A 22972-nucleotide genomic window follows, 5' to 3' on the forward strand; every position below is an offset into this window, starting at 1 on the left:
GAATGGTGCAAGTTACAAGGATAATTGTGGATTAAAGCACTGCCATGTGTCAATGTTGACTGTTTTTTCCAGTATCTTATTGGGTCAAATCTGATGCTTTGAGAAGCTGTTTTGACAGCAGAGCACAACAGACCTGCCTGCTTAGATTCCTTCTTTCTTGAATGCCAGAGACACAACAGAAAACTTCCTTGCAGGGACTATCAATTTAAAAAATATTTTTAATATGTTTAAATGTCTTAATGTTTAAAATCACATTTTTGTTACATTTCTATTATTCAGTGTGGCATGGGCAAAATCAAAATTAGATTAATTTTGATCTTTGCCATAAAAAATAGCATTTGAAAAGTCTTGAAAGTGTAAAATTTTATTTTACAAAAATACAGTGTAGTAGGGGAGATGGACAGCCAAACACTTACAATGTGAAAAGCACCATGCTAGAGGAATGGACCAGACGCTATAGGAACATAAAGGAGAGTGCCACTTACCCTACCTGGAAATGGAAGGAAGGCTTCAGAGATGACTTTTGAATGAGAATCCGGGGAAGAGGAGGAAGAAGGCTGATTCAGGAAAAATGAACAGCACATGAACTCAGAGAGATCTGTAATTGCATGAGAAGCCTCAGTATTTCATGAGTATTTCATTGTGGCTTCAGGTTGAGGGAAATGATAGATGAGGAGGTAGGTTGGGGCCAAGTTGTGAAGGGCCTTGTGTGCCACAGTCATATCAATATCAGATTTTCGAAGGGGCCCGACTTACTCCCATTCATGAGAGAGCTTTTGGATCATGTTGAGATAAGGGAAACTTCCCTTTTTACAACCATTCTTCCTTTGAGCTTTCTATGGGCTTAAAGGTTTCTGATGATTGAGGATTTGGTGGTAACTAACTTCCCTAGGTTCTTTCTCCCTAGCTCCCTCTTCTCAGCAGACATCTTACAAAAACAGTGATAGCTTTGATCTTACAAGAGATGAAGGCCTACTCTCATGAGCCAAGTCACAGATACTGGAATTGAAATGCTTTTCAATTAGGGCTCAGAAGTTAGCAGGAGAAGCAACAGGAATTTGAATCTCAATCTTCCTTTCTTTCTCTCTCCCCAGCTTCTCCCCTCTACCTTTCTGCCCCTTCCTTTCCCTCTCTTTCTCCCTCTGATTCACTGTACTGGCCTGAGGAGCTCCTGGTCGTAGGACTTAAGTCAAAAGCCTGGAACACAAGCTTCTGGTTGAATAGTGTTTAAAATCCAAACATGAGATCTCTGCAATGAACAGCTTCCCTCCCCTGTATCACCATGTAACTCTGGATGATTTGTGGTGTCCTGTGATTTTTATCTCACCTTCACAACCTATGACATTATATCAAGGTAGTGTTTACATATGAAAAACAAAAGGCAGAGGGAGTGAAAGCTAAGTTGCCATACCATAGGAAATAGGCAGATCAGGAGAGAGTAAGAGAACACAATCACAAGGAATCAAATCAGAGAAGAGAAATCCCATACAGCTGGTGTCTGGCAGAGATAACCTGGAATCATACCAGAGCATCAGGGAGTATGAAGGTGTCAACCCACCTCTCAGCTTTGCCAGGCTATTAGAGGGAATATTCCATTGGCTGCCAGTGGCATTTTCCCACTTGTAGTGGGATATGTGTTTATAAGCTCAATGCGGCTTAGGTTGGAACTGAAATGTTACACCCCAAACTCTGCAACCATCACTTCCTAATGGGAAGCTTAGTGGATTCCCAGACCCCGATGTGTTCAGCAGAGAATCCCTGAGCCTGGGATTTCAGTTTCAGCATGGAAAGTAAGACCTATCTGTATATTTGGGGGAGCTTATTGAGAGATACTTGAGGAGAATTTCTATAAATTCTTTAACTTCCTCTTATTTTTGAAATCCTTATTTTTATAGCTGCCTAACATAATCCTGAATTATTTGATGGCTTGCTAAAATCTGGAATAGATGGAAATTTTTTAAATGTTGGAATCTTTTATTCAGGCACTCCACTTTCCAGCCCTTTACGTACATATAACTGCCTTTGAGAAAGGGGTGCTTTATTACCACTTTGAGGAAAAAAAAAAAAAGTTATGTGGTATGCTGGGAATAAAATGAGTATGTGAATGTGGGTTTTTGTGGGTGTGTATATATTTCAAAATAAGGGAGGTGCTTCCTGGAAGAGAAAGAGGAGGGTAAATTTTTAAATTATAAAAATTTTTTTAAATTCTTAATTTGTTCTCCCCACACATTCCCTACATCAGTGTGGATGCAACAATGCATTAAATCTTTACATTTGTTCAATTTGAATAGTCTTTTGAAAATATATGTTAATGATAAAGTTTTTAACAACTAAATGTTTTCATGCAGGTATATGCCCGTATGTCAGAAGTCTTAGGAATAACAGATGACAACCATGTTCTAGAAACATTCATGACGAAAATGTGAGTTCCTGCTTTGGTTCTTTGATTTTTCTGCTGTTGTGTTACTTTGACCTTTTTACTGTGCTTAAATCTCTCCAGAAATATTAATTTTTAATAAGAGACTTTTTAAATTATGCTTTAATTCTTAGAATGGTAGCATTGTTCTTATCTGAAACTTAATTTCACGTATTTAAAATTCACCATCCAAAAGATGTTATTTGTCAAGGTATCCGTACTACTGCAGTATGCAGTATCAAAACATGGTTTTGAAAAGTTTACAGTCTTTGACTCTTCAGTTCAATTGGACCACCTTTTTTAATTAAAAAGAAAATACTCAATTTTAAAGACCAACTCAAGAGATTATTGCAAATTGGAATCATTGAGAGAGATTTGGTTGCCTTCAGACAGGGCATTCATTGATTCCAGTAGAAACCTATGGCTATCAGAGACATATTCATGAAAACTGTCCTTGAATTATCCCTACAATATTAGCAAAATTAACTAGTTTCTGGTCACAGACATAACTTTGTACACTTAGCCTAAACTTCTGTGCCTCCACTTGACATCTTTCTTCATCTGTGTAACAGGTAGGTAGCACTGCCTTGCTTGCAGAGAACAAAGCTAGATAAACAATCATGATCATAGGAAGTGAGTTTTGGAACCACAAGTTTGATGGTTCACTTCTTGGCAGTAACTGTGAGTCTCTATTTGACTTCCTTTGTAACTCCTGTTGTCACTCCCTACTATGTTTATTTTGGATACAAACTTAATGATTCTTCTGTGAAACATTTAGGCAACTTTTTAATTTACAAAACTAAATTTATAGAATAATACACCATTTGGAGAGCAGTGTTCATTGTTCATTGCTTGTATATAATTTTGAATATGCTATGAAAAGAACAGAAAATGTTCCATTGATATTTAAACCCACTTTATGAGATATTTGTGATTTAGGTCATTTAACTGACATGAGTGTATGTGTATTTCCATGTTCTCCCTACACAAACAAATACCTTCATTATAATTAAAAACTTTTTTTTCATATTTAGTGTCACAAACCTTAAATACTGGGGAAGATGTGAGCCTGTCATTTCAAGGACTCTTCAGTTCCTAAATGACCTTTCTGTTGGATATCCTTTTTACTATATCTGATAATGTACATAAACAACCTAATAAGTGCATTCTGTTGGCCAGGTATTTTCCTTATTTATAATTTTTCAGTGTTTTTTTTAATAAAAAGCTTTTCATTTAGCCTTATCTGTAAATACATAATTTTGAAAGATTTACATTAGCTATATAATGTGAAATTTTTATTCAGAGTCACAATTGAATTTATATGGATATATAGATTTCTAACTAGTTAAAGTTATGTTTATACCCATCCAGGTTTATAAATGGATATATAAGAAAGTATGCAAACCACATACGTTTTAATCCACAATTTTTCATAATTGTCAGGATGTTCTTGTTTTAAAAAAACATGTAACTAATTTTAAGAAAGTCAAAATGTTCCAAAAATATTACTTTATAAAAACTGAATTCCTAAGAATCAGTATTTCTTCAGTGTTCTTCAGTTGAAACGAATATTATTTTCACTAGTTAAGAGGCACAAAGGAGTAATAGAAAGGGAATTACAAGGTTTTTGACCTCTTCTTTGATTATTTCCTCTACCAAATCAACATCTTATTTACTCTAAAATAAGATTTCCCATTACACATTAAATGTTTAGATTTCTCTTTAGCAGATTTTTAAACTCTAAAACCAGAATCATCCTTTCTTATTAGATTATAGTTGATACTACTATAATATGTCTACCAATGTGAGAGAAGTATGTCGATTGTCTTTTATATGTTAGTTATCAAATATATAGGAGTTGTGAAAAATAAGTGTTGGTTTAGTTAACCACTAAGATTAGCTGGTATTTTAACATGAGGACAACATTCTGAAAATGGGTGGCATTGGATGGAAATCTTTAATGTAGGTTCACTCCAGGAGTATGTTTATATTAGTTAAGTTTAAAATTGTGTTCCTTGGCAAACCATAAAAGATTTCCAAAGTATTAGACACCCACTTTTGTGCTGGAATTTAATATGCAACTTTTTATTGGAAAATAATCGTCCTTGTCTGGCAAAATCCACCATGCAATATTTCTGTTAGTAGGTATAATGCAATAAAGACAGGGAGGGCTATTTATCACTACAAATTTTGAGGATTTCAGGATTCTTTTTATTATTTTAATATATTTCTTTGATATTAAATCAGAAAAATGATAAATTACACCTGTCCAAGCTGTTTTTCCTTTTTACTGGAAAGTGATGTACAACCCAATTCCAGTGGTCATTTTGGCTTTTTAAGATATGTATTTTTTCTTATTAAAAAAAAAACTCAACCTGTATTTTTTTTTAATAATAATGCTGAAATACTCTTTATTTCTAACATATGAAGTGGTTTATAAGTACTTCCTAGTACTGCAAACTCTGGCCTTTTCACAATGTATTATTTTGAGAACATATTATCTGGAAAGAAGCCTATATTATTTTATAGCACATATCTGTGTTTAGATTTCCCCTATTTTTTAGGTTGAAATTGAAATCTAATATAAAATTAATTTGATTTGTATTGTTTTTTGTATGATTTACATAATGCCTAATTTATTTGTATCTGCTATTAAAGATCCTTTCCTATCACTTATACCTTTTATATATTCTTTAATCCTAAGATTATAACCATTTATTTTACAAGTCACTTACTGCTTTTGAGCACTCCTTTTTTGAAGTTAATAAAAGAATCGTATTTTCAGAAAGCTTATTAGATAAAAGTTTAAAAGCTAGCGTTTTAAACCAAGGGATAGGCATAATTTCAACTTGGGTACATTGATTTATATTTTTTAACAATTATTTCAGGTTTGCATATTTAAAATATATATTAACTCAATTTGATTTCACTGCTCAGTTATTTGAATTATAAATCATTATGTCCCTTCTAGCTGATCAGTCATGAAATATCTTTGAATTCATTTACATAATGGAATATGTGAGTGGTGTATCTATTTCAGTGCAGTTGCTGGTTACTTAATGCATGTTTTGTTGTTTCTAATCGATTTCTTTATTGTAATGTACTTTTAAATCCTGATTTTAAAGCAATACATTATTTCGGTGTTAAAAATAAGGTGGTACTCTTCAGCAATAGAAAGTTATACAAGATAAAAATCATCACCATTTGGCCTCTATAAATGGAAGTATGCTTATATATTAATATTCAAAATACTTGTATTTAAAATACTAGTAACAAATAAATGAAAAGCATGTTATCTTACTATAAAATTTTTAAATGTTCCTTATTACTTTTATAATGCATGTCTTCAAATACTTATTTTTTTGTTTTTTCTATTTTTATCTTCTTCAGAGTGAATCTTCCTCATTATTTATGGTCCTCACAGCCAGTCTCTGAACTTTGGTGCTCTTGTATCTGACTGCTTGTTTGGAAATTGAAACCACAAAAGATCCTCATTTTTAAGAAGCACTAAAAAGCCTTGTGTTTACTTGCCTAAGGCAGAGTAACCTGGAATGGTAACCTGGCCCCATGGTTACTGTCTCAGACCTTAGTGATAATCAGAATTACTGGAGTTCTTGTTAAAATACAAATTCCTGGACCCCACCCCCACCCCCAGAGTTTCTGTTTTAGGAGGGCTCAGACTGAGGCCTGAGAATTTGCATTTTCATCAACTCCAGGTGATGCTGGTGGCTCAAGGACCATGCTTTGAGGACTTCTGCCTTAAATTAATCAGAAAATAGAACTGAATGTCCTAAACAGAAAAGTCGGGTATTTCTCCTACAAGCTCTTCTCTAAGGGAATTTGTCTTCACTTGGAAAAGGCGGACTTGACGTTTTTAGAAATAGTCTAGTTTTCCAAATAATAATGTGTGTGAGGAGGATACCATTACGTTAAGTCCCCAGATTTTAACTGGAAAGCCTTTGTTGCATTTACCCCAAGGTTTCTGTTGGTAAATTTGAAGCTTTCTAAATTGGTAAGATTATTGTAATTTTAAAATCCAGTGGCCTTTTTGAGAGAAAGTTTGTTTTCCTGGCAGATTCATTACATGTGGCATATATGATACATTTAGCAAACATATCTAGTAACTTTTTAATGTACTTTTTAAATTTCCAAGACTAAATTTCATGAATTCCAGACTCTAAATACCTTTCTCTAACAGGCACAGAGTTGAAATGACTCTGTCCTGGGGCAGCCCTCCACAGTTAGGTTTAATACCTGGGGATCTTTTTCCTGCTTTGAAATGATTTCCAGTCAAAAATTCTAGTTTCTATCTAATTGGGAAAGGAGTAAGATTGTTTAAGTGATTAGAACAAGGAAGCTGCCAAGAAAACTGGAGCAAGAATAAGGGTCATACAGAGCTATCAAATAAACTTACTTATTTTAAATGCTGAGAAAGAGGGAGGGAAGTGTCACATTTCATCCAAAATTCTGTTTGTTTATTAATCATTATTTCAAATTTTTCTTACTTTGAAAAATAATTGATCAATATTTCTACTGCAATTCATTATTTACTAAAATTTATAGCATTTACATGTCTCTGGGTTTCAGATAGATAATAATGAGAAAGGAAATTTCATTTTCTGTTAGGCCCTCTGTTGGTAGCTGCCCTTATTACATCATCCTCAAAGGTTTGAGAAAACCCAAAATATCTTTAGCTTTTAAAAAACAGACCCCATTAAAGGGTTCTACATAAATTCATGAATTTATCCAAACTCACTTTACCCTATTGATAATGTTAACTTAAACAATTCTTAGAATTAATCACTTCATCATGTTATCGCAAGACCACATACATAATTCACGGGGCCCAGTACGAAGTGAAAATGTGGGGTGCCTTGTTCATAAATGATTAAGAATTTCAAGTCCTCAGCAGCAGAGCATTGAACCAAGCAGAGGCCTTTATAAGCAGAGGCCCCTGTGCAAGTGCATAGTCTGGACGCCCATGAAGCTGGCTCAGGTTATCTGTTAAAGAAAGAATTCCTTCCATTTGGCTTCAGACTAACTCTCTAAGACCGGGACTATCTCCCATAGTTCCTGTACACCAGGATTTGGTGAATCCTGAATGAGGTGGAGGGTCAGGAAAGACTAAAGGATGAAAGATGAAACAAGGGTCTAGAATGAAATAAGGGTGAAGGATGGAAGTAAAATTGGGTATGTCTGTTACAGGAAATGTTTAGTAATAAGCCGTAGTAATTCTGCTTTTGTGAAACAGTATTAAAATGTATTGCTTTATTTCAGCAAATATCACCATCTCTAGATGGTTTTCAGAATGTTAAATAAAACTAGTTTCAGCTGCATCCCTCAGGCATACTTCTATTAACATTTCTCATCAAAAGAAATGTTGATTTACTTCTTTGTTTGCCGTCTCTGTCATCTTTGGAAAAGTCGTCTCGTAATTTATCTGCTCTATTTGTTTGTTTTTGTGCTGGCATCAAGGGTGAGAATCTTCTACCCCTCTTCTGTAGCCCACTTATGCAGGCCTTCTCTCAGTTCTTTATATATTCTTGCTTCACAGGATTACCTTCCTCGAGTATTGTTTCGATCTGATCATTTTTCTTCCCAAAAGCCCAGAGTCACTTCCACTTGCTTCTTGGGTCAAAGTAAAATGATCGATTTAAACTTGAGTTCTTTAATGGTACTTGACTTATTGAGTTCCCATAACTAATTTCCTGATCTACCACTCAACCACAATTTGTACTTTATACTTGGGCCAAGGAAATTTATTTTTGCCTTCCCCTTGACACCCTTCATTATCTTTCACTGAATTACCACATGTGCTGTTCTCTTCATTTGATCCATTGTAACTCACTTAGGTCTCTTTTAATTTTCAGGTGTAGCTAAAAACTTGGTAGAGCCATCCTGAAGTAGTTATAATCCTTAGTCACTGTGTTAACTGAAAGAACATGAATGAGTCATTTAATTTCTCTGAGACTCAGTTTCTTCATCTGTAGAAAGGGAATATTACCTATCTCTTAGGATTTTGTAAGGATTAAATAAGATAATAAATACATAACAATATATCTATGTCATCTTACAATAATAAAGCACCTGGTTCTACTGATCCAGTCACATAGTAGGTGCTACTAAATACTTCATTTTCGTTCCTTTTCTTTTTCTTAATGTTCTTGGACACCTAGTTCTTATCTATATTTCTGGTGATGAATATAATATAGCCTAGTATTGGCTAGTCCTTTCTCCTATTAAGTTGTAAATTATTAGGGATTAGGACTCTTGTTTCCTTTCTCTATAGTTTCAAAACTTCATCACATAGCAGGTCTTTTGAACATACTGTTACCTCTCCTACAGAGATACTAAACCTTAACGCTTATTCCTTACAAGTAGTTATTAGTATCCCTTAAGATGTTTCATTTTGGTTATACCTGTTTGGATTTTTTTAGTCTAGTAGGGTTCATGAGCATAATTCTACTTTTGAAATAACTGATACTTCAGTAATTATACTATATACCTACAGTATATTTATACTATATTACCTACAGTAATTTCCAACAGGTAATTTTCTTATCTGTGAACTTTCTTCTATCATCAGGATCTAGTTGTATCTGTAATATTTGTAAATATGTAAGGCTTTTACATAATTGCCTAGATCAATACCATTATCCACCCTCTTGTGCTTAGTGACTATCATGCATCTAATATACTGCTTCTTTTATTCTAAAACAAATTTTGTCACATTTTCACACTTCTGTAAATAAAATGTTTTATAGTTGATGATATTTTTAAATACTTTTTCTTTCATAGTAGCTCATATAATAAGGATTTTTTTATAGTCAGTGGTGTTTTAGGATTCATGAAATATGGTGTTGCTCAGTAAAGACTTGATAGCATGAATTGAAGTCATACTTGGTGCTCCTGTGCCCCTTAGCTGCTAAAGTGTGTGGTACCTGTAAGTTAAGAAACCAGGACATTCTCGATTTGGTTATCCTTCTTTTCAAAGGATGCAGATTTTCAAAATTTTGACCATCTCTAAGATACACCATTCTTTCAACTTTTTCTTGCCTTTCTCCATTTGTCATGCTAACTATCAGTAAGGCCACCTTCACCTTCGTCAGTGGTTTCATAACAACATGGATATAGACAGAAATTTTGTGAGCATTTTGTTTGTCAGTTAGTATCAGCCAGGTTTATGGAGTTTGCTCAGTCCTGGATGTGATGAAGGCTCACTTATGAGTTGATGCCTCCTAAAAGAACAGTTTCCCTATTGCTTCTGGGACCTAGTTCCAGTTTCAGTTGTATCTCAAGAAGCTAGTGATCTCTGTAGAATCATTTGGCATCTTTAAAATCAAATGGATATGAGATAGCCTAGTGAAAAGAGCTTATACTTTCAAGTCACACAGACCTTTGAACTTTGGATTTGAATCTTGGCTCTACCATGTATAAGTTCCATGTGGGACCTTTATTAAGTTCCTTTACTCTACTGGACTTCTACTACTGTTGTTACTGTTAACCACCATTACCACGTGTACTGTTATAAACTGTTGTCAACAGGCCTCTGAAATCTAACCTAGTACTGCCACCCAACTGAAATGGTGCAACTTACAAGAACCCTAGTCTCTTAGAGAAGAATGAAGATTATAATGATGACGTATCTATTTACCTTTTTAAAAAAAATTACAGATCCTCTTAAGGACCATAACTAGCTTTGAATTGAATTCCTATAGGGGAATATAAATATTCAGATGAACACTCATTTTTTTCTTTATTGAAAAAGTTAAAAAATTCACTCTTAACCTTTTTTTTTTTTTTTCTTTAGAAGGTAATTAAAAGGCCGTGAGGCTGGCCTTGGTACAAAGTGCACAGATGCAGTTCTGCAGAAAATGTGTCTTTGGCATATGAGATTCTTCCTGTGAATGTTCTGTTTATTGCTACCATAAATATTCTGTTGTCAAAACATGACTTGCTGTTTATTAGCAGCACTGACAGGAAGATTCCTATTAATGGCAGCATTCTTATTACCCATAGACCCTGTCACTTTTAACTTCACAATTGTAAGAGAATTGTATTTGGTAATTACTTAAGATATTTCTTAGCTTATTGATCCCCACCCCTGTTTAACCGAGTGACGTTTGAGTGGCAATTCTTCTACTTAGTGATTTACACTGGAAAAAATCATCAAATCTGCATCTTTGTAAGCAGGGAAAGACTTGCTACCTATCAGCCCTGATCTTGTTTCAACCTTCCAGAAACACATAGTGCATCAAGCACCCACTGAGAGCAATGTACTGAGGAAAATGCATACATGCGGCCACTGCCCTTAGAAAGTTTACAGTATAATACACAGATAAGCAAAATACACAGTTGCTTAATATGCAACTGGAATGGGTTGCCTTAGAGTCAGAGGGGCTTGAATGTAAATCATCCTAATTGCCCGTCTTTTGGAAAGTTTTATTTCATTGTTTGAGTTTGTTTCCTCATTTGAAAAATAGAATCTATCTCATGGGATTGTGAGAATTAACCTTGCAAGTAGTAAGCATTCTGTAAATGTTCATTCTCTGCTTCTTTGTGTCTTCTCTCTGGTTTACATTTAGCAAAGACATTTGCATCATCTGATCCTTACAACAGTCCTCACAACCCAAGATAGCTTGGGTATATCCTCATTTGTTGAAGAGGAAGACTAAGGCTAAGAGTCGCTGAGTATAGTACTCAGACTCTCATCCTGCTGATTGAATGGTGTAGTCAAGCTGAAAGCCCCGGTTTCCTAACTTTTGTTCCAGTGCATTTCCTACTCTTACACCCACACCTGAGTGCCTAAAATTTTAAATTAGGCTTATCAGCCCCACTGTACAGAGTTAATATACATCTGCATTTGACGATGATGTGAAGGAAAAGAGCCAGTGTTTTCACTGGGACATAAATGGAACCATGTAAGATTATCACGGCTTGAAGAAAGGTGTGAGTAAGTATGTAGGGAATGCCCAAGAGGTGCCCTACTTAGAGTAGGAGACACATGACTAGAAAACACTTAGGGTAAACCCTAAGTAAGAGCAGAGGGTGTCTGTGTCCTGAATAGATGCTCTTAGAACCCATTTCAGCCCTTCTTTGATGACGGCATTAACCAGAAATTATTTAGGGTTTGTGACTTTTCAACTCTATTCTCATTCTGAGTTGAACTGTTCAGGTGATAATGTGGTACAGTAGAAAGAACACAGCCTTTGTAATCAAACCTCAGGTCAAATGTCAGCACTCTCAGTCCACAGATGTATAATCTTGGGCAAGTAACTTAATTTCTCTGAGCTTCTGTTTTCTTATCCACAGATTAGACATAATAAGTAATATTTAACAATGTAATTATGAGGATTAGGTGGGTTAACAAATACAAAATGCCTTACACCTAGTAGGCACTTGAGAAATATTAGGTCCTTTAAACCTGTCCTTCAATATTTGAGGACATGCAATCTGCTACATCCTCCTAATTGTATTCTGATTTTCTTCATCTAAAGCAGAACTTCCTTAGATTTCTACTAACTGAGCTCATGTTTCTTAGAATTGAATAATTTTCTCTTTCTTGATAGCTTATTATGGGTCTTTCATAATTATTTTTTATAAAATAATATTAAGTGAAAAGAAGTTCCATGTTACACCCAAAATGTAAAAAGGGTCAGTTTTAATTTTCCACTATCAAGGCTTTAATAGTAAAAAAGTTTTTGTCTTAAGTATAAAAGTCATTCTTCCTTTCCATAACTAGAATATGTATAAGATAGGAAAAGTAATTGCACTGGTTAATAATGGATTATCATTCTTAACAGAATGGAAGGCATTTCTATAGGAATAATACTCTTTAGAAAAAATATTTATTCTTCATAAATAGAAATTGATGCCATTATAGTTCAGTGTTATTTTGTGATCTATTACTTATTGATAAGACAATTGTATTTCCCCAGATTCCTTAATTTCTATTACCTATATCCTCTTAAAAAAACTTGTGAAGATAGATGCCGTGAAATTCATGTTAAAAAATCACACGGTGAGTCTTATTTCCTTTAACTAATGATTAGAGTTTTCCGGGTAGTTTAGGTAAAGCTTAGTAACTTTGGATGCTCTCTTGCTTTCATCAGAGTGAACACTTCCCCTTTCTTGGCATCAGTGACAGTTACAGTCTCAGTGACTTCAGGTGCCGAACAACCTTCTACACAGCCCTCACTCGTCTTCTGATGGTAGACCTAGGTAAGGTTAAGAATTTAAGCTTAATTAATAAGGGGTCAACAATATACATGTGTGAATAAAGAAGTGTCATATTTGTGAGTACCACATTTAACTTATTGGAATTTGCCATCTTTGACAGTTTTCTACAACTTTCCGAGATTTGAGCATTCACTTGTTAGCATCAGAGCCAAAAGGCAAATTTTTGTATATAAGGTGGTGTTTTTCACTTCAAATAGTACTTGTATTAACTCTTTACTTCAAAACTGATTTTCTGGGTATCCTTTGATCCATTAATTTTACTGCTACAAAATCAAAGAATAATCATAAATACAGAAAAGCTTTATAAACAAGGATTTTCTTTGTAATGGCATTTAATCTAGAAAAAAATGGCAATGATGTAAATGTCGAACAACAGGGAATTATAAAATTATGGCATATCTACTTACTTGATGGAATAGTCTGTAGTCATTAAAAATTATGACTTGAAGACAAAGTAATACATGAAGTTTTATGTTATAATATTAAGCAAAAAAGTAAGGTATTGAACTGTGCAAATGATTATGAGCATGCCCATTGGGAGGGAAAAAACAATGCGTCAAAAAAAAGCTTAAATGAAATTCTTCAAAAATGTTAAATGTTGTCTTTGAGTAGTGCACTATAGGTGACTTTTCCTTATTTCTGGTTATTTGAAATCTTCCTTACTGTATTACTTTTCTAATGGGAAAAATTAACTTGTTTTTGTTTCATTGAAAAGCTGAAGTTAGCCAGAAGTATCCACAGGTAGATAGCTAGCTAGCTACCTTAAGATGGGCACTTAAGCCTCTCTGTGTTGAGCACGTTATTCTGGATTCCCATTTTCCCCCATGTTTGGATACTGCAGGTTAAATTACTCGGTTTATAGACATACGAGAGAATTCAATCAATGACGATATGATATCATCCTTAGAAAATATAAGACTGATGATACTTTTTCTTCCTTTCTCTTGCAATGTATTAATTGATCTATCAACTTAAACATGAATTTTTTTTAAACATGGCCATACATAAGGAAAAGGGATAAATAATTTCATTTTGTATGTAAAAGGCATTGACCCTCGTAATGAAAAGGTGACTAAACCCTTCTCTGCTCCATATGTATGTTATTTTCATGCATTTCAACAGAATAAATTACCAGAAGGACAAACAGCCAAAAGTTGAGAAAAATATAACAAGAATGACTAAGGAGCTTAGTGGGCTTGATTTCTAAAGAAAGATTAAAAGAACCATGTATGTAAAACTTGGCTAAGTGACAAGTAGGGCTTGAGGCAAAGAAAACTGTCTATAAATATTTGAAGAGTGTAAACCAGGCATGCAAAACCCAATCATCTGCTACCTTCGGCAAACGGAGGATCTGAGTGACAGCTTTGCATGCTGCACACTGGTCTGTATTACCTCTCAGCTGCTGCCTTGGAGAGCAGCAGAGCAGCCCAGACTCTTTGTCATTGTCCTCCATAGTCATTTAGAGAGCACCCTGTGCTGAGGTCTGAGGGCAAGACAAAGACCAGTCAGGCATACTGGCCCCTGCCCTCAAGGAGCTAGCCTTCTTGCTTTCCCTGTTGTCCAAGCATTAAAGGAGATAGGAACACCCTTGTCTAGACTTAATTTGTTTCCTAAGCCTTAAAAATGCTCTTTTAATGACCTGTCAAACAGAGTGAAAGAAGCAGGGAGACCAAAGTTAAACAGAACTAGCTAAAGGAAATTTCCTAGAAGGAGGTTCATGTCACGCACATCTTCAGGACCTGGAAATGGAATGAGTCAAGATCCTTCTTTGTACGGCCATTATGGACAAAAGAACCCCTCATAAACCTGTGGTGGCTTACACAACAGGATAGCACTGTCAGTATTCACAGCACTACTGCACTTATCTTTGCATTGATAATTGATAGTCATGATGATGCCCAGAAAGACCCCGCATTGCACGCTGCCTTTTTGAAGACTACTTTTATTTAGTATTGCTTAATGTAAACTGTGAGGTATGAGAAACTGAAGTAAAAATATATAATTGAATAATAGGGTTTTACTAGGTTTCGCACGATTTGATTCCTTTGAAATATTTAACCCAAGAACATATAAAGTATAAATTGAAATTTTTTGGTTCAGAGTTTTGTTTTAAGGTTAATATCTGTTACACTGAAAGCAGTTTTTAGGTACCTTGGGAAAAAGGAAAGACAAGCTGTGTGGGAGTACCTGGTACATGGTAGATGCTCAATGTAAGTAAATCGAATCTAGGAATAGATAAAATGAAAAACAATAGCAGCTACACTCATGGAACTTGTACACTGTTTGAAAAGAAACTTTTTTATTTATTAGTGTTTTTCACTTTTAAAAATAATTAAACGTGTATGACAAGCATCAAGTGATGATTTGTGGTATATATTATCAGAGCTTCCTTCCCCTGTTACAAACCAGAGTTGCTCTTCTTCCCAAAATATGTTGAGCTCCTTTATGGTATAGACTTTGCCTTCCTCATATTTTCTAGTACCAGTCTCAGTATCTCTACATTGTAGATGCTAAGTTAGTATTTGGCGAATGAATGACACACAAGTATACTGTAACCAGAATGCCATAATCATGGCTCCTGAAATCAGTTCAGCCTGCTGTGTTCTCTCTGGGAGTAGTTTGATCATTGGGCTCTCCAAGACAAAACAAATCAAGTGGCTGATTACTTTCACAAGTGATTAGCTACACTTGGCCACTCTTGTGCTCGATTGGTCACTTGTTGCTCTCTGTTCAAGTTATTACTTTACAGACAATCATTTGCTGAGTGCTGCTGAACACAGGTTTATTATTTGAAGGCTTGTCTCACAAACTAGATTGACTGGATGTTGCTGTCAGAATTCCTATATAGATGGCTCTATAGTTTTCTATTGGGTGTTCACTGTCATGGAAACAAGGAAAGAAGAGGTAGTGATGTTGTCAAAAGAAGCACAGGTCCGTGTATTAAGTGAGAGAAATACTAGATCATGAGAATTCTTCTCAAATTAAACAGAAAAATTTGAAGAGGAACTTTTTATATCAGTGATTTTTGTGTGTGTGTGTAAGAATCACATAGAAAAAACGCCTAACCAACCTGCTTGCAAAGCATTGGATGTGATTCTTGGATTGAAATATAAAGCATATTCTAATTGAATCCTACAAAAGAAATTGAATATGCTTTGTGTATAAGCCCTGCACATTGGAGTGATTAAAAAAGGTGAAGAAATCGGGTGTCACATTAATTGATATTTACTTTGAAATGCATTTTGGTTTCTATTCAATAATTTGTACTTTGTATGAATTTAATTAGGGGCTATGTGCCCCAGGTTGTATTTCAGATTAAAATGGGGGGGAGGGTGTTGACAATAAACAGTTGTACCACTTTATCAAATTGCTCCTTGGCTAAACTAGACGAAATGTTCACTTGTATAAAGAACAGAATTGAAAGCATTTCATCGTCAGAATGATGATGTTTCATGTTGGCCATGTATTTTTTGTATTCTAAGAAATTATAAAAATTACTGCAGGGCTTCCCTGGTGGCGCAGTGGTTAAGAATCCGCCTGCCAATGCAGGGGACACGGGTTCGAGCCCTGGTCCGGGAAGATGCCACATGCCGCAGAGCAGCTAAGGACGTGAGTGACAACTACTGAGCCTGCGCTCTAGAGCCCACGAGCCACAACTACTGAAGCCCATGTGCCTAGAACCCATGCTCTGCAGCAAGAGAAGCCACCTCAATGAGAAGCGCGCACACCACAACGAAGAGTAGCCCCCACTCGCCGCAACTAGAGAAAAGCCTGCACGCAGACCCAACGAGGCCAAAAATAAAAATAAATAAATAAATTTTTTAAAAAGAGAGAGAGAAAGAAAAAAAATTAATGCAAAAAACTCCCTTCATAAGATAGCATACATACAGGAGAAAATAGTAACTGACCAAGAATCACTTAAAGTTCCCAAGGTTATTTTTAAATTAACTTTGTCAACCTAATAAACTAAAGGAAAGATAGTATTACCCAAGTCAGTAAATGGTGAACCTCCAGGGAGCTGTTCAGTGTAAAATACTTGAATAAATAAAAACCTTCTATTTTGTTTAATTTGAATGGAGGTGAATTCAGTTGACAAATATTGCAGAGGGGAAGTGTGGGAAAGAGATACAACAAAGGATTTTGTTTTGTAGAGAACTAAATATTGTTAGTTGCAAATTAAGTTTTTACCAACCACAGATTTAGAATTGCTCGGTGTCATAGTTTATTTTCCTTGGACATTTTATGATTGCACCTTATCTTGAACTACTCAGGTGAGAAGCATGTTGATGGGATCTGAGTAGTACCTTCCTCTGATATTCAAACTCTAACAAGCAGTCATATTTTTAATGTTCATGGGGATACTAATATTAAAATGGTGTTTATAGACATTAAAAGAGAGTTCTCTCTTTAGGGATGAAGGTAGCATAGTATCCATCTACCTTTGTGGCTTATAATAGGTAATTGGCACCTGAAGATATCTCTAGCTTAAATTTGAAAAATTTTAAATAGCAAGTAAATGACTTGAATAAAAAGGGAAGAGTATTCTAGAAATAGCTACTAAAGATAGAAGTAAAAATACACTGAGGAAAGAAACTTTTCCTTTTCTTTATTAATAATAACTAACGTTTGTTTACAAAGTTATGGTTTGCAGACCACTTTGACATACATTTTCCTATTTGATCTTCAGGACAGCCCACATGAAATAGGTATTATTGCATTTTTTATCCGTTAGAAAAGTGAGGTACAGAGAGATTAAATGACTTGCCGAAGGTCAGTCATATAACTTGTAGCCCTCTGACCACATATTCTCATTCACTTTTGCTAAACTGTTACTTTGCCTTTCATATTCTCAATGAATAGGCAGTGTAACTTTTTCTTCTTCATTTTTATTTGAACTATTTGGACTGAATGATTGATTTGGGGTTCGGGGGCAGTGAGAAGAAGGGAGAAGGGATTACGTTCCAAACTTCTATCAAACAGATAAGATTCATGTTTATTATTTGTATATTACAGTTCTGTGGTCAGTGAAAGTCAAATGTAGTTTTTGAAATTTGTTCTTATGTCTAATAATTGGCTAAAGCATATTTCTTCTCATGGAAAAAAGAACACAGAGGTAGACATCCCAGGAGGATTTAGAAAGTGAGAAGCTTGATCAGAAATAGCTGATGTTCTGATAAATAGGAAGGATACATCAATATATCACCTGTGTCCATGACTTGGCACAGACTATCTGGAAAATAGACATTTGGTGGGAGGAGGGGAAGTGGGCAATAGGGGTAAAAACAGCAGCTGGAAATACTTAGAATCTATAATGAGATAATTAAGACTAATTAGCTGGCCCTGTAGGCAGAAAGCAGCCCATTAAGTCCAGATCCAGTGTTAATAACTCACCTGGTTTTGAGGGTAGAGAGTCCAGAGCACCCCAGGGAATGAGATGCTTCAGGGATGAAACTTTGAGGATAGGTTTGCTAGAAAAGGAGTAAGTAGTCTGCAGTAGGCAGTGTATTTTCCTTCTGGGAACTAAAATAAACATTCTGGTTCCCTAGGGAGAGGAATTAAAGGGTGCCTCAATTTTCTCATCTATTAAATGGAGATATCTACTTTGAGGAGCTGTCATGTGGCTTAAATAAGATAAACATGTGTGAAAGGTCCTGGAACAATTCCTTTCACAAAACAAGTACTCAGTATGTGTTAATCATGACAGATATTTTATTAAATGCACTGTTAGGGGCACTGACTGACACTGGGACCTCAAAATGAGGCAGATCCAATACCCTTTATGCAGCTACTCTACCTTTAGAACTTGGGCTATTATTTTCCTATAGAAGCAAGAGCTGATGACACTTCCTGACTGATACTAAAACATCCTGCCCTGCCCAAAACCATAAGTTATTTCAAAGCCAGCTAAAACTCCTAGGCAGTTCAGAGGGAAACTGAAATGAAAACCAACTTTGGGCCCAAGTTAAATCTAGCTATGCACATTTCCCAAGCCTTTTTCTAATAGAACTTTAATTTATTTATTTTTATTTTTGACGGCGTTGGGTCTTTGTTGCTGAGCTTGGGCTTTCTCTGGTTGCGGCGAGCGGGGGCTCCTCTTCGTTGCGGTGCGCAGGCTTCTCATTGTGGTTGCTTCTCTTGTTGCAGAGCACGGGCTCTAGGTGCACAGGCTCCAGTAGTTGTGGCTCGTGGGCTTAGGTGCTCTGCGGCACGTGGGATCTTCCCAGACCAGGGCTCAAACCCGTGTCCCCTGCATTGGCAGGCGGATTCTTAACCACTGCACCACCAGGGAAGCCCCTCTAATAGAACTTTAGAAGTGCTATCCTAATAAAGTGCTGGGGAACAGCAGATGATATGGGCCTAGACCTGCAGAAGTCACTGGCTCTTATGAGATTACCCACTGGTACTTGGTTTTAAACGGGTTACAGTTGTCCCTCAGTATACACAGGGGCTTAGTTCCAGGACACCCCGCCCCCCCATACCAAAAGTTGCATTTGCTCAAGTCCTTATATAAAATGTTGTAGTTTTGCAAATAACCTACACACATCCTCCCGTATACTTTCAATCACTTCTAGATTAATTATAATACCTAATACGATGTAAATGTTAGGTAAATAGTTGCCAGCCATGGCAGATTCAAGTTTTGCTTTTTTGGAACTTTCTAGAATTTTTTTTTCCTAAATATTTCTGGTCTCTGGTAGGTTGAATCTGAGGATGCGGAACTTACGGATATGGAGGGTCAGCTGTATTTTCTTCACTCACTGTCTCTGTATCTCCTTGTTTGCCTCTCCTCTTAATTCTCATTAAGAGCTTCATGGCATTAGACCTGATCTTTACTGATGTATTAGTTTCCTATTACTATTTTAACAAATTACCACAAACGTAATGGCTTAAATATTACAAATTTATTATTTCGTAATTCTGGAGGTCAGAAGTCCCAAATGGGTCTCATTGGGCTAAAATCAAGGTATTAGCAGGGCAGTGTTCCTTTCTGGAGGCTCTGAGGAAGAATCTGTTCCCTTGCCTTTTGCAACTTAGAGGTTACCTGCTTTCCTTGGCTCATGGCCCCCTTTTCCAAGATTGGTCAAATTCTTCTCATGCTGCCATCTCTCTGATTTTCCCCTTCTGCTTCTCTCTAACACTTTCACGGACCTTGAGATTACATTGGACCCACCTGGATAACCCAGAATAATCTTCTATTTTTAAGTCAGTTGATTGCAACCTTAATTCTCCTTTGTCATATAACCTAGCATACTCACAGATTCCAAGGATTAGGATGTAGACATCTTTGGGGGGCCATTATTCAGCCTACTACATTATTCAGCCTACTACTACCTATCACTAATACCAAACTACTTCACACGATACATATCATACAATAAATCCTCAGTAACTGTTGGCTACCATCATTTATTACTACTTGCTTCTCCTTGGCCACTCCCCCAACCCCCCAGTAACCCAGCTGCAATTTGCATTTGAATTTGAGGAAATGAGAAATTGCACTGTTTACATTTTTTTTTTTTTTCAAATTTTTTTTTTTTTTTTTTTTTTTTGCGCTATGCGGGCCTCTCACTGTTGTGGCCTCTCCCGTTGTGGAGCACAGGCTCCAGATGCGCAGGCTCAGCGGCCCTGGCTCACGGGCGCAGCTGCTCCGCGGCATGTGGGATCTTCCGGGACCGGGGCACGAACCCGTGTGCCCTGCATTGGCAGGCGGACTCTCAACCACTGCGCCACCAGGGAAGCCCTGCACTGTTTACATTTAAGGGGTGGGGAGGTGGGAAGCAAACCCAGATTTTTGGTGGTGGTGGTTTTGTGGGGGCAGTGACATTCTCATACCATAAAATTCATCCTGTGAAAGTGTATAATTCAATGGTATTTAGAATATTCACAAGGTGTGCAACTGTCACCATTATCTGATTCCATAATACGTTCATCACCCCAGAAAGCAAGCCTGTACCTTAAGTAGTAGCTCCTCATTACCCCTACCCCCGGCTCCTGGCAGCCACTAATCTACTATTTGTCTCTATGGATTTGTCCATTCTAGACAAATGAGTGGAATCATGTAATATGTGACCTTTGTATCTGGCTTCTTTCATGTACCATGTTTTTGAGGCTTATCCATATTTTAGCATACATCAGTACTGCATTCCTTTTTTTGGCTGACTAATATTCCATTGTATGGATATACCACATTTTGTTTATCCATTTATCAGTTGATGAACAGTTGGGTTGTTTCCACCTTTTGGCTATTGTGATAATGCTGCTCTGAGCATTCGTATGCTAAGTTTTTGTATGGACATATGCTTTCAGTTCTCTTGGGCATATACCTAGGAATAAAATTGCTGGGTCATATGACAACTCTGTGTTTAACTTTTTGACTAACTACCAAACTGTTTTCCACAGTGGCTGCATCATATTCTATTGGCTTCACCATTATACATTCCCACCAATCTAGATTTTAAGTTATACAAAATAACAAATGAAGTGGCCTACAAATAAAATATCTGAGAGCCAACATACTAAAATAGTTACTATTTGTATTTTAATGTGACTTCTCTGAAGGAAAAAAAATTGAAATTCATAAAATGAATAACTTTTCTGTTGAATCAGATCCTCAGAAATCCAGTAGAGGGGATTTAGCTTTGGGTTTTCCCTAAAAGCTGATGTCAATTACAGCTTGGCACTTGCCCTTGGCACTTGCCATCTACCTCTACAAGGATTAAATCATGAGCTGCTGCAGCTGCTGACTTTCAGCAGCCCCTGAAAGGAGTTCAGGGTGGAGAACAGAGATGAGGCGCTCTGGGAAAAACTGGCAGAACAGGTCTTCAGATAGTTAGATATTTTCAGGAGCCGATTTATGAGCCCAATTCTTGTATCTCCTCATATCTAGAAAAGCACTAAAATCCTTCATGGTGACGTCTGCTCCTTGTGACTAGCAGGAACCTTCACAAGACTGGCGAAAACCTTCTGCAAAAACAATGTGCTGGATTGCATGTACTTCCCCTTCACCAAAATCACATGTATACTGACCTTCTCCCCAACCTCTTTAGGGCAGTTTCTCAGAGCTATCTGAAATGCTGTTTCCCGGACTGTAGGCCTCATTTTGCCCCAAATAAAACATAACTCGCAATTCTCATGTTGTGCATTTTTTAAAGGCGACACTGAGAAATATTATTTTTATCTATGCACGACTGAGAACTTAGGATGTTACGTTAGTATTTACTTTCTGATGCCAATGAAAATAGTAGCCTATAAATTGGCACTTCACCCTCAAATTATACTGGTGTCTGGGCCCTCGTCTTGTTAGAAAAAAAAACTGGCAGCTTCCATTATTATTCATAAAATGATCACATGTAGATTTGGCATACTAAATATAATATATGAGTGCATACTTGAATGTAAAGTTGTAAGAGCACATGTTTTCTCTTTTCGTATCAGAAACAGTAAATGATACGTCCTTGGGTAATACAAATGAGGAAAAAATCCTTAATAGGTGTTGTATAAAGTTGTTTGCATGAGGTAAAAAAATGACCAGTTTTCTAGCTTAGATGATACAACATATCACATTGCAATAATAGGAACAGTGCTACCTGAAACATAAACGTTTCTATAGGAATAATGCACCAGTGTCTCTCGTTTGCCTACCTTAAACTCAAGTGATTGCTGAGGAATTCCTTTCTCCTCACCAGAACCAAGCTAATTGTTCTTCACCCTCTGACTTCACCCCTGACTTCATGCAACTGCAAAGTCAAGATTTTGTGACCCTGACTTCAGTCCCTACCTCTGACACCTCCACCCCATCAGAGACATGGAGGGAGGAGCATGAAGTTGGGGGGTAAAGCAGAACTAATTGGAGACCCTGGTTCACTGACATTTACCAGGCAGAGGATGTTGGACAAACTACTTAACTCCTTCAACCTCTCTGTTCACCTGTAAAATGAAGGAAATCATCATACTAGTTTACAGGATTGTTGTGACTGGTAATGACTTACAACAGTGCTTTGAAGGTAGTAAGAGCTACATAGGTGTTTGTTAAGTAAATTAAGTACCACATTCATTGACTGCACATAAGAAGTACTCAAGAAATAACTACTGTTATTCAGTCACTACACAAATATTACTTGACCAGCAGACCCTCCTCTAGGCACTGGGGATACAGTCGTGATCAAGACAGACCAAGTTCCTTCCCCAAGGAGCTTACATTCTAGTAGGAAAGACAATGAATAAATATGTAAATTAATAGCCAGTCATAGTAAGTCCCATAAGAACAGTGAAGTAGTTTATGGGGTGGGAAAGTAGGTGGGGGGGCACACACTGGGG

General features: G+C 36.4%; 1 protein-coding gene across 1 annotated transcript in view; it reads left to right on the plus strand.

Annotated features, from left to right (window-relative positions):
• Positions 1–22972, plus strand: part of RANBP17 (RAN binding protein 17) — a gene marked incomplete at both ends in the record, with an annotated part of 307000 nt that overhangs the window by 207320 nt on the left and 76708 nt on the right. The window contains 4 exons of the mRNA XM_079703069.1: positions 2349–2422; positions 3451–3533; positions 12355–12437; positions 12529–12637. Of these exons, the coding sequence (XP_079559195.1) occupies positions 2349–2422; positions 3451–3533; positions 12355–12437; positions 12529–12637 (349 nt within the window). The remainder of the gene's footprint in view (positions 1–2348; positions 2423–3450; positions 3534–12354; positions 12438–12528; positions 12638–22972) is intronic.

This window comes from Hyperoodon ampullatus, assembly GCF_949752795.1.
Source record: "Hyperoodon ampullatus genome assembly, chromosome: 4".
Lineage (NCBI taxonomy): Eukaryota > Metazoa > Chordata > Mammalia > Artiodactyla > Ziphiidae > Hyperoodon > Hyperoodon ampullatus.